The sequence below is a fragment of the Pseudophryne corroboree genome, chromosome 1 (genome assembly GCF_028390025.1).
Source record: "Pseudophryne corroboree isolate aPseCor3 chromosome 1, aPseCor3.hap2, whole genome shotgun sequence".
NCBI classification, from domain to species: domain Eukaryota; kingdom Metazoa; phylum Chordata; class Amphibia; order Anura; family Myobatrachidae; genus Pseudophryne; species Pseudophryne corroboree.
In genome coordinates, this window is record NC_086444.1 from 1,067,721,077 (window position 1) to 1,067,733,533 (window position 12,457).

Genomic DNA, 12,457 nt, shown 5'->3' on the forward strand with positions numbered 1-12,457 from the left:
GAGCTAATGTCCAGTAGCCAAGAAGCCAATCCATCCTGCACGCAGGTGAGTTCACTTCTTCTCCCCTAAGTCCCTCGTTGCAGTGATCCTGTTGCCAGCAGGACTCACTGTAAAATAAAAAACCTAAGCTAAACTTTTCTAAGCAGCTCTTTAGGAGAGCCACCTAGATTGCACCCTTCTCGGCCGGGCACAAAAATCTAACTGAGGCTTGGAGGAGGGTCATAGGGGGAGGAGCCAGTGCACACCACCTGATCCTAAAGCTTTACTTTTTGTGCCCTGTCTCCTGCGGAGCCGCTATTCCCCATGGTCCTTTCAGGAACCCCAGCATCCACTAGGACGATAGAGAAATGACAGTTAGGAGCTGATTGGCTGGTACTTTATCTCCGTCCACTGTACCTCCATCAAAGGCTTAGTAAATAGACCCCTATGGCTGTGGGACAGATTTCAGTAATTAGCTCTGAGCAACTTCTGGCTGATGTTTAATGCAAACTACACTCTCCTGAAAGAAAAAGGAACGTATGCCCTCTTCTACAGCTCATGCTCCGTTCTAGCTGCACTCAGAACCTCATACATTTTGTGCAAATGTACTTTATCACGATAAAATGTTTTCTACAAACATTCTACATATTTGCTGCAATTGCATTGTTAAAATCTTTAAACAAACTAAAATATCTCAGGGCTCTCTATAACTATGGCACATCAATGTGCAACTGGATGCTATTTTCCCTGTCACCCATGAAAGGACTACACATGGTCAGGGCGGTGCAGCAATCACCGTTTTTTCACAGTTACACTAAATATATCCGGGGACCAGGAGATGACTAAACATTACCTCCTTTAGGGGCTGCAACAACCTGTTTTGTTTTCTGGGCTGTGCGTGGCATATTTATCTGCCTTTTTGATGCTGTTGAAACATAAGGAAACGTTACATTTTTCTACACAAAGATATGGTGGGAGAGTTAATTGGGGAGATACAAAAATAAAAAGAGCATGGGTTAACAGATTTGGGAATACATAACGTAAACTGTTATGATTCACAGTGTGGGGTGAAAAAGCCGTTACAGCCTAAAATAAAGGGCGTGCACAAAGCAGGGTGGGAATAAAAAAAGTTTCTTGGTTAAATTCAAGCGTGGCACTATCAAGGTTTAGGTGCTAGGTTTAGAAATTGCTACAGACATGGTGTCTACTGATAATCCTTGCAGCAAGACCCATCCTAGTGTCGCAATAGAAATTGTCAGGTTTGCTGAATATTTCCTATTGCGCCGCTTATATAAGTGGGGGAGTCTGTCACTTAATTTCATCACAAATGTTTGATGTTAACTAGACCTGGGTCAGTTGTATTCCCTTAGGGAAGACAGAAGGTACATAGACCGCTATCTTGGTCAGTATATGGATGTCTTGTCTATTTCACACAGTTTGTTTTATATATTTATATATATATATATATATATATATATATATATATATATATATATATATCTATCTATCTATCTATCTAAATGTATTTAATTTTTTTTTCAAAGCATGTCCGTCTGTAGCTGTGTCACAGCTTCTCTGTGAGCCTGGTGCCGCTGGTGATATTGCAGTATTATCTCCATGGCATACAGCATTTATTCAACCCAGCAAGAAAAGACTCCATGACATACAACAAGCAATGCAAACCCAGGTCATGCCCAGAGAAGATCAGTGACATTACCCGTCGTGGGATTTGGGCTGCCTCAATAAATGGTGACAATCCATATGGTGCGGAGGAAGATTAATCAGCAGCCCAGGTAACTGTATTGAACCAGTGTTTCATTTTTCCCACATACTGTAGCTGAACTAGGCACATTTTTTTTTAAACGCACAGTAAACTATTTTATACAAAATTTCTATCACAATAAATCTGTAAGTTATGGACCACTGTGTGGCCTAAACTCCAAGTGCGGGATGTAATGTCAAGTTAGGCCGCTGTGCGGGATTCCAGCCGACTTGGATGTTTTTTTAAAGGTGCAATAACTTAAAAGACATTTTGCCTTGTAAGTGCTTGCCCCTTTAATAAAAACAGGAGAGTCATTACCATCTGAGTAAATCTAAGCTCACTCAGAATAGGTGATGGAATTCCTCTTCTGCCAGGACCAGGAAATCTGCATCTTCCAATGCAGACCATGGCTTTGGCACACCTACAAAACGGTCCCCATTGCTGCCCCCCAAATGCTCTAACAGGACCTGTTCCGCACATGTGCGGTATAGGTCCTGTGCATGTGCAGTCCACCCACCGCTGGAGTTGTACGCAAACCATCAAATTTGCTTACAACTCTTAATCATGCCCCATGTGCACCCAGTGATGTTGATAGTCTTCTTCGATGGAGATGGGGAAACCCACTTCCAGCAGGACAATGCTCCATGTCATACAGATCCCAATGTATGCAAATGGTTTGAGGATCATGACAAAGCAATCCACCAAGAATTCTCTACCTACTTCCCAGACTGCAGCCAGACAGTGAATGACTGTCGGCATGCCAACTACTGGATGGCTGAAGCTATCCACCAATCAGAGTGCTGACAGCCATTCACACTCTGATGCAGTGGCCTCCTCAATCCCAAGATCTCAATCCCACTGAATACTTGCTGAGTAAGGTCAAAAGGAAGATCCCAAAAAATGGATCAGTTACTATATCAGTCCCTAAGGAACTGGAAGATGCACTTCATTCCATTTGGGCTAATATTCCCCATGAGACTAATTACTGACAATTAGTAGAAGCAATGTCTAGATGAATTCAAGCTGTATTAGGGGCAAAAGGTGACCCAGCAAAGTACTAACCCGGTGGTCATAATTGAATTGCTATATACACCGAGTGGACAAATTATCTTTGCAACACGGTTTTTGAATCCTAGGCGTTTATTAGTTTTTGCAGTACCTGCCTCACACTCGGGTGCTACTCAGTTTCCTGTCTGACTACTAGTGCATACTGTACAGTATATCTAAATCCTTTCTCACCTCAGATTTCCCAGTTCTCCTATTACAAGTTGCATTGCTTTTTACCATGGCCTACTCCTTCCCACCAAAGATTTTCCAATCTAAATCCTTTTATTATTAATGTATTTAATGTTCATTATAGTTTTTCATATAGTTCATACAAATTACCCAGCACTTTACAGAGAATATTTAGTCAGCCACAAAAGTCCCTGCCCAAATGAAGCTTACAATCTACATGCCCTACCACTAGGGCCATCTTAACGGGGTATCCGAGTAGGGGTGGCCTGGGCCTCTCTTCCTACCTCCCAGTCTGCAGCCAGACAGTAAATAGCTGTGAGCATGCTGACTAGTGAACAGAAGCAATCCACCAAGAATTCTCTACCTACTTCCCAGACTGCAGCCAGACAGTGAATGACTGTCGGCATGCCAACTACTGGATGGCTGAAGCTATCCACCAATCAGAGTGCTGACAGCCATTCACTGTATGATAGCATGTTGACAGACACTGCACATTTTGAGAGGTGGTGCAGGACCGGAGGAAGGCAAGTTCACCTTTTTATTTATTCCCATGAATGGGTGGGTATGGACCTCCGTGTATTTGCTTGCCCAGGGCCTACAATGCTGTTAGGAAACCCCTGTCTACATCATGGACACATTGGGGTTAAAAAATATTTTTTGGTCAGCTGCCAATTAACTCCCCAGTATGTGTTTGGAGTGTGTGAGGAAACCCAGGGACAACATACAAGCTCTACAACAGCGTTGGTTGGAATCTAACCCATTACATAAGTGCTGTGAGGCATAAAGGCTAACCAGTGTGCCACCTTGCTGTCCCACAATTACATACTATAACCCCACACAGTGTCATCAGTAACTATGGGACCCAGCAAAGGGCATCAGGCTCCCAGGTCCCTTCTGCTCTATTTCCTGTTGGTCCTGTTTCCTGCTTATTTTACTGCCAAGCTTCTCATTTCTAAAGGGGAGATGTTTCAAGACATGTAAAAAGTGGACAAGTTGAGAAGTTGCCCATAACCAAACAGCTTTGAGCTAGCAAGTAAATTCTATAAAATGAAAGGAAGATGCTGTTTGGTTACTGTAAGAGCTGGGTGAGGTGAAGCAAAATGGAACATAAATCAGAGCGTAAGACTAAGCATGATTATATTCTTTGCCCGGAACAGCCAAATTTCACATTATGTGATACCCACATTTCTGCTACTCAGGGGAAGGGGGAATGTTTCTGAAGAACCTTTTTTCTTTAGGTGGAGTCAACTCTTACCGTGTTTTAGCCACATACAGACACCACACCAGGCAGGGAGTCCCACGCCTGGCTGCCTTTACAATGAGGAAATCTTCTCTACGTGCATCGGTAGAACCCCTTCCCTCCTGCCAATGTAGGCACTTCCTTATAATAGTTTACAATCTAGAGGGATATAGGTAGACATAATGAGGAGAAGAGGGCAAAGGAGGGAGAAACAGAGACTGGAGAGTTAGGGGAGGAGTGTAAAAAATAGTTTTAATGGCACGTTTGAGGGTTGGGTGGCTGGGTGAAAGTAATTGATCGAATGAGGACATATATGCTGAATTACAAATAGGTGTCCAAGAATCTCAATGTCCATATGGTCAGAACATACAGTGGAGTAAAAATAATCACTTAACGCATGCCGCTCAGTCCACCTACATAAACTAAAGTAGTGTCCACTAGGACTAAGATATTTATTAGCTACAAGTTGGAGGAACATGTATGGAAGGAGGACCAAGATGCTGCTTTGAAAACAAGTTCAGACAAGTGACATGCCCTACCAAAGAGAACACTACTGTCGAGAACGTCTGGTACAGTGCTACTAGGACTGGCTTTTAGCCCCTTCTGTCCAAGGACCTGATTCATAGATTGATGCAGTTCGTACAGCAGCTGCGTCTTTGGACATGCATGCTGGTGTGATCCTCTGCCACATCCAAACACACAGCATCGGATTACTGGTGTGAACATTAGAGATATGCACTGGACCATTTTTGCTGGATTTGGCTCTGATTTGTCATCCAGATTTGGGTTTGATAGTTATATACCCCCACTTCGACCACTGGTTGAATACCAATCACAAAGTCCACCTGGTACTAAATGAACACTAAATACCAGTTAAGGTTCAGTGTACATTATATTGCTCCTTATAGTCAGAAGAGGTGTGAGTAGTCCCTACTCAGTGGCAATTACCATGATCACAGCGGCTAACAATGCTATCAGTACCCTGCTCTTTAGCCATCTCACTAGCTGATGGAGTCTGCAAACTTTCCATGTCTCATTAACATAAATGGATGGTGTACATCAGGACGACCTGCATCCGATGCGAGTCGTATCACAATTTTCCTTGAACTCCCTGGGAGTCCCGGACACACGAGTGACACTCAATGTGCTAACAACTGCTCATTGTACGATCGACTGTGTGCCTCACTAAAATAAAAATGCCACTCAAATGCCACTCAAAATTGTATGACGCATCGTGTGTACATAAAACATGGTATGATAGATAATAATAATATTACGACGGCTAATATGGGCTGCACGTAATAATCAGGGGATGCATCATTCAACACATGGGGCCGCACATCGCATCAAAATCATATCCAAAACATGCATGGTGTGCACACCATGCATCGTATGAGGCGTCGAAATTGTGTAAACATGATATCGACCATTACGGTCTCACAACACTGAGGTCATTGGTTCAATTTCAACCATGACTCTGTGTGGAGTTTGTATATTCTCCCCGTACTTGCGTAAGTTAACTCCAGGTACTCCGGTTTCCTTCCAAAAATGTACTGCTACGTTAATTGGCTCCCAACAAAAAAATTAACCTTAGCGTGAATGTGTGTGCATGTGGTAGGGAATATAGATTGTAAACTCCACTGAGGCAGGGACTGAAGTGATTGGCTAAATATTCTTTGTAAAGTGCTGCAAAATATGTGCGCTATATAAATAACTGGTAATAATAACAAGTTTTATGGTACCCTTGTTAAAACTCTTTCTGCGAGGTACACTGGGCTCCACAAGTCTGGACAATGGGGTGTAGAGTAGGATCTTGATCCGAGGCACCAACAGGCTCAAAGCTTTGACTGTTCCCAGAATGCATAGCGCCGCCTCCTACATCACTCCGCCTCCCAGCACAGGAGCTCAGTTTAGTTAACCAGCCCAATGCAGTAGCAGGAAAAGAGACGACAACGGTTAGTAGCCACATACACCACACTCTCACGACAAGAGAAGTGTCAGCGGCTAATGCCATATCAACCCAAAGAAGCTAAGTGCGTCAGGGTGGGCGCCCTGTGGAGCCCAGTGTACCTCGCAGAAAGTTTTAACAAGGGTAAGTTCTTACCATAAAACTCGTTTTCTGCTGCGGGGTACACTGGGCTCCACAAGTCTGGACAATGAGGATGTCCTAAAGCAGTTCCTTATGGGAGGGGACGCACTGTAGTGGGCACAAGAACCCGGCGTTCAAAGGAAGCATCCTGGGAAGCGGCAGTATCGAAGACATAGAACCTTATGAACGTGTTCCCGGAGGACCACGTAGCCGCCTTGCACAATTGGTCAAGGGTCGCACCACGTTGGGACGCCAAAGAAGGTCCAACAGACCGAGTAGAATGGGCCGTAATATGAACAGGAGCTGACAGACCAGCCTTCACATAAGCATGCGCAATCACCATTCTAATCCACCTGGCCAGGGTCTGCTTGTGAGCAGGCCAGCCACGTTTGTGAAATCCAAACAAAACAAAGAGAGAATCAGACTTTCGAATAGAAGCAGTTCTCTTCACATAGATACGGAGAGCCCGAACCACATCCAAAGACCGCTCTTTGAGAGACAAATCAGGAGAGACAAAAGCTGGAACCATAATCTCCTGATTAAAGTGGAACGAAGAAACCACCTTAGGTAAATCTCCGGGACGAGTCCTAAGAACCGCCCGGTCACGGTGAAAAATCAGATATTGGGAACTACAAGACAAGGCACCCAAATCCGACACTCTTCTAGCAGAGGCAATAGCCAGCAAGAACACCACCTTAAGGGGAAGCCACTTAAGGTCAGCTGAACCAAGAGGTTCAAATGGAGGCTCCTGCAACGCCTCCAAAACCACTGACAAGTCCCAAGGAGCCACAGGCGGGTAATAGGGAGGTTGGATACGCAACACACCCTGAGTGAAAGTATGAACATCAGGTAAAGTCGCAATTTTTCTCTGAAACCACACCGACAAGGCAGAAATATGAACCTTGAGGGAGGCCAGACGCAGGCCTAAATCTAGGCCCTGCTGTAGAAAAGCCAAAAGTTTGGCTGTACTAAACTTGGAAGCGTCATAATGGTTAGATGCGCACCAAACAAAGTAGGAATGCCAGACCAGATGGTAAATCCGAGCAGAGGCCGGTTTCTGGGCCTGCAACATAGTTTTAATGACCTCTTCAGAAAAACCCTTAGCGCTTAAGACGGAAGCTTCAAGAGCCACGCCGTCAAAGACAGCCGGGCTAGGTCCTGATAGACACAGGGGCCCTGAACGAGGAGGTCTGGGCGTTGTGGAAGTAGAAGTGGACGCTCTGACGATAGGGCCTTGCAGGTCTGAGAACCAGTGACGTCTGGGCCACGCCGGAGCTATGAGAAGCAGATTTCCTTTTTCTTGCTTGAACTTCCGAATTACCCTGGGTAGGAGTGACACCGGAGGGAACACGTACGGCAGCCGAAACCTCCACGGCACTGCCAGCGCATCCACGAATGCTGCTTGAGGATCCCTTGTCCTTGCTCCGAAGACAGGAACCTTGTGATTGTGTCGAGACGCCATCAGATCCACATCTGGAAGACCCCACCTTTCCACGAGGAGTTGAAACACTTGCACGTCCCGACGGCTGCGAAAGTCCGCTTCCCAATTCAGGACTCCCGGAATGAATATTGCCGGTAGATGGCGTTCTGCCCAACGTAGAATCCGTGAGGCTTCCTTCATTGCCAAACGGCTTCGAGTGCCGCCTTGATGATTTATGTAAGCCACTGTGGTGGCGTTGTCCGACTGTACTTGAACAGGACGGTGCTGAATCAAATGCTGGGCTAGGTTCAACGCATTGAAGACTGCCCGCAATTCCAGAATGTTGATCGAGAGGAGAGATTCCTCCTTGGTCCACCGACCCTGCAAGGAGTGCTGCTCCAGCACCGCGCTCCAACCTCTTAGACTGGCATCTGTCGTCAACAGGACCCAGTTGGATATCCAGAAGGGACGGCCTCTGCACAATTGTCGGTCCTGGAGCCACAAGAGCAGCGACAGACGGACCTCCGGAGTCAAAGAGATCATTTGAGACCTGATCCGGTGAGGCAGGCCGTCCCACTTGGCTAGAATCAGCTTCTGGAGGGGGCGAGAATGGAATTGAGCATACTCCACCATGTCGAATGCTGATACCATGAGGCCCAGCACCTGCATTGCCGAATGTATTGACATTTGCGGACGAGAAAGGAAGCAACGAATCCTGTCCTGAAGTTTCAGGACTTTCTCCGGAGACAAGAGCTACCTCTGGTTGTGAGTGTCCAACAGCGCTCCCAGATGCACCATGCTCTGAGCAGGGACCAGGGAGGATTTCTTCCAGTTGATGAGCCACCCGTGGGCTTGTAGAAACCGGACCGTCATATCCAGATGACGCAGGAGAAGATCTGGGGAATTTGCGAGGATTAACAAGTCGTCCAGATACGGCAGTATCCTGACCCCTTGACGGCGGAGTACCACCGTCAGCACCGCCGTAACTTTGGTGAAGACTCGCGGAGCCGTTGTTAAACCAAAAGGTAACGCCCGAAACTGGTGATGGAGGTTGCCAATAGCGAATCTCAGGTATTGTTGATGTGACACTGCTATAGGAATATGCAGGTAAGCATCCTGTATGTCCAGGGAGACCATGTAGTCCCCAGGTTCCAAGGCCAGAACTATAGAGCGAAGGGTTTCCATACAGAACTTGGAAACCTTCACAAACTTGTTCAGTGCCTTGAGGTTGAGAATGGGCCGGGAGGACCCAGTGATCGCAAAAACGCGCTATGGCACGTATTTTACCCAATTATTGATGGTGGGGACTCAAAATTAAAAAACCGCAGGGTCCCTCAGGACGCGCTCTGACCAGCAGCGCTGTCCTGCGCCGTCACTGAATTTTCGTCTCCACGGCAGCAGAGGGAGGAACTTGGAAGGGGAGGAGACCATCGAGAGTGCGTTCACTCCTGCCTCCCCTAACTGTCTGCTCCGCACGCACACCGCGCCCTCTCCTGCCGGCAACTCCCTACTTAGCCTCGCCGGCCCACCCCCTTCTGTCTGCGCTGTGTCTGTATGTGTGTGAGCAGCGGCAGTGGGACGTTTCCATGGTAACGGGCATTGGCGGCTATCCGTGCTCCTCCCGTTGCAGCCCGGCCTGAGCACCAGCAGGTCCCAGTGTGAGCGGCGTCCGCCCAGTACTCCATGGCGTACAGTCAGGGGGATGGAAAGAAGGTAAGAGGAGAGCACAGTGCGGGGTCAGCACTGGGCAGCAGGAGGCGGCACAGCAGAGTAGTCTCAGGCAGGGGCGTAGCTATGCACATTGGGGCCCCATAGCACAGATAATCAGGCCACTTCCCCTCCCGACCCCCCCCCCCCATAATCCTTGGAATATTATAGTTATCCGCAGTAACTAACATGTTATACAAGGGCTGTATAATACTGGCATCAGCTCACAGAAGCATGTTATGTTCATTTGGCCCAGCCCAGAAGAGCTTACAATCTACGTGCACAAAAATAAGTCCATGAACGCAGTCTTGTACATGAGACCCTATAATGCTGCATGTTTAATGACAGTCAGGGAGCAAGGATAAAGCGCTCACAGATGGAATCTGTTGCACGTTCATAATGGAAGCACCGAAACATCAATACCCTGGTCTCCTGCGACAGAAGGGACAACTAATCACCATGGAATAAAGTATCATGGAGTTAGTTGGGAATGTGGTCTGTTTTGCAGGATTTGTGGTTTCTAATTCAATGTGAATGTTTATGATGGATTATTTTGTATAATGTGCACTACCTGGCGCAGAGTGTGTGTGTGTGTGTGTGTGTGTGTGTGTGTGTGTGTATAAAGTGCTCTACATGGCGCAGAGTGTGTGTGTGTGTGTGTGTAACGTGCTCTACCTGGCGCAGAGTGTGTGTGTGTAACGTGCTCTACCTGGCGCAGAGTGTGTGTGTGTAACGTGCTCTACCTGGCGCAGAGTGTGTGTGTGTAACGTGCTCTACCTGGCGCAGAGTGTGTGTGTGTAACGTGCTCTACCTGGCGCAGAGTGTGTGTGTGTAACGTGCTCTACCTGGCGCAGAGTGTGTGTATGTAACGTGCTCTACTTGGCGCAGTGTGTGTGTGTGTGTGTGTGTAACGTGCTCTACTTGGCGCAGTGTGTGTGTGTGTAACGTGCTCTACTTGGCGCAGTGTGTGTGTGTGTGTGTGTGTGTGTGTGTGTGTGTGTGTGTGTAACGTGCTCTACCTGGCGCAGAGTGTGTGTGTGTAACGTGCTCTACCTGGCGCAGAGTGTGTGTGTAACGTGCTCTACCTGGCGCAGAGTGTGTGTAACGTGCTCTACCTGGCGCAGTGTGTGTGTAACGTGCTCTACCTGGCGCAGTGTGTGTGTGTGTAACATGCTCTACCTGGCGCAAAGTGTGTGTGTGTAACGTGCTCTACCTGGCGCAGACTGTGTGTGTGTAATGTGCTCTACCTGGCGCAGAGTGTGTGTATAACGTGCTCTACCTGGCGCAGAGTGTGTGTGTGTAACGTGCTCTACCTGGCGCAGAGTGTGTGTAACGTGCTCTACCTGGCAGTGTGTGTGTGTAACGTGCTCTACCTGGCGCAGAGTGTGTGTGTGTGTAACGTGCTCTACTTGGCGCAGTGTGTGTGTAACGTGCTCTACTTGGCGCAGTGTGTGTGTAACGTGCTCTACTTGGCGCAGTGTGTGTGTAACGTGCTCTACCTGGCGCAGTGTGTGTGTAACGTGCTCTACCTGGCGCAGTGTGTGTGTGTGTGTGTGTGTGTGTGTAACGTGCTCTACCTGGCGCAGAGTGTGTGTGTGTAACGTGCTCTACCTGGCGCAGACTGTGTGTGTGTGTAATGTGCTCTACCTGGCGCAGAGTGTGTGTATAACGTGCTCTACCTGGCGCAGAGTGTGTGTGTGTAACGTGCTCTACCTGGCGCAGAGTGTGTGTAACGTGCTCTACCTGGCGCAGTGTGTGTGTAACATGCTCTACTTGGCGCAGTGTGTGTGTAACGTGCTCTACCTGGCAGAGTGTGTGTGTAACGTGCTCTACCTGGCGCAGTGTGTGTGTGTGTGTGTAACGTGCTCTACCTGGCGCAGAGTGTGTGTGTGTAACGTGCTCTACCTGGCGCAGAGTGTGTGTGTGTGTGTAACGTGCTCTACCTGGCGCAGAATGCGTGTAACGTGCTCTACCTGGCGCAGTGTGTGTGTAACGTGCTTGACCTGGTGCAGTGTGCGTGTAACGTGCTCTACCTGGCGCACTGTGCGTGTAACGTGCTCTACCTGGCGCAGTGTGCGTGTAACGTGCTCTACCTGGCGCAGTGTGCGTGTAACGTGCTCTACCTGGCGCAATATGTATAACATGTATAGGAGGTCCTACCTGGTGCAGTGTGTACAAGCGGCACTAATTTGATGTGGACATGCCCCTTCTCCACGAAAACATGAACCTAAATTTTTGCTGCGCGCCGCATTGTAAGAGTGGGAGAACCAATTCAGTTTCTGCGAAAGGGCACCAAAATGTTTAGTTACAGCCCTGTGGCAGAGTGTCCTGTATGCTACACAGCCCAGCAGCACTGTCACCCCCCTTCCCCTCACAGCACTTTTGTAGTGTCAAAATAAAGTCTTTGTTTTTATATTTGAATCATTAATAAGATTAATAAGAACCTTTATTACGATAGAACCCAAAAAAGGACAGTCAGGACCCCAATTGTTAAAAGTGAGGGGTCCCTGGGACCCACTTTTTTTTGGGCTTAGCGCGATCACTGGGACCCATGCGGTTTCGGGACTAGAAACAGCGGCTAAGGTCCCATAGGGGGTGTTAGTTTATGAACTAGCGTATGCAGAAGCGTGGAAAAAGCGGACCACGGAGGGTCAGTATGTGCCTCCGTTGCCACAGTACCACTGGGGGGCAAGGAGCCCCCAGAACCAGAGCCCACAGCTGCTATATTCTCCCCATATGTGCCTGTGGCTTCAGCAACACCAGCAGTGTGTTCCGCCCCAGAACCGTTACCCTCAGAAGCAGACATGATATAACTTGCAGTATGAGGTAACACAGTACAATTATTAGCAGCACTATATCCCTAAACCCAAACCCCTGCGCAGTGTAGTCAGCACCAGCAGAGATAAAGGAGAGATATGGTGACTAAATCACAGACAAAAATACGTAATACAGTATATCTTTGTGAAAATCCTATGTTAAATAACACCTGACGCACCAAGCCCCCTCAGGTTATAGAATATGGTT

General features: G+C 47.7%; 1 protein-coding gene across 3 annotated transcripts in view; it reads right to left on the reverse strand.

Moving 5' to 3' along the window:
* Window positions 1-12,457, reverse strand: part of SLAIN2 (SLAIN motif family member 2) — a 177,107-nt gene that overhangs the window by 18,580 nt on the left and 146,070 nt on the right. For 2 of the 3 annotated variants that reach the window (XM_063920967.1, XM_063920966.1), the window contains exon 7: window positions 833-904. The exons of the other annotated variant lie outside the window; for it this stretch is intronic. In XM_063920967.1, the coding sequence (XP_063777037.1) occupies window positions 833-904 (72 nt within the window). The remainder of the gene's footprint in view (window positions 1-832; window positions 905-12,457) is intronic. 3 annotated transcript variants of the gene reach the window in all.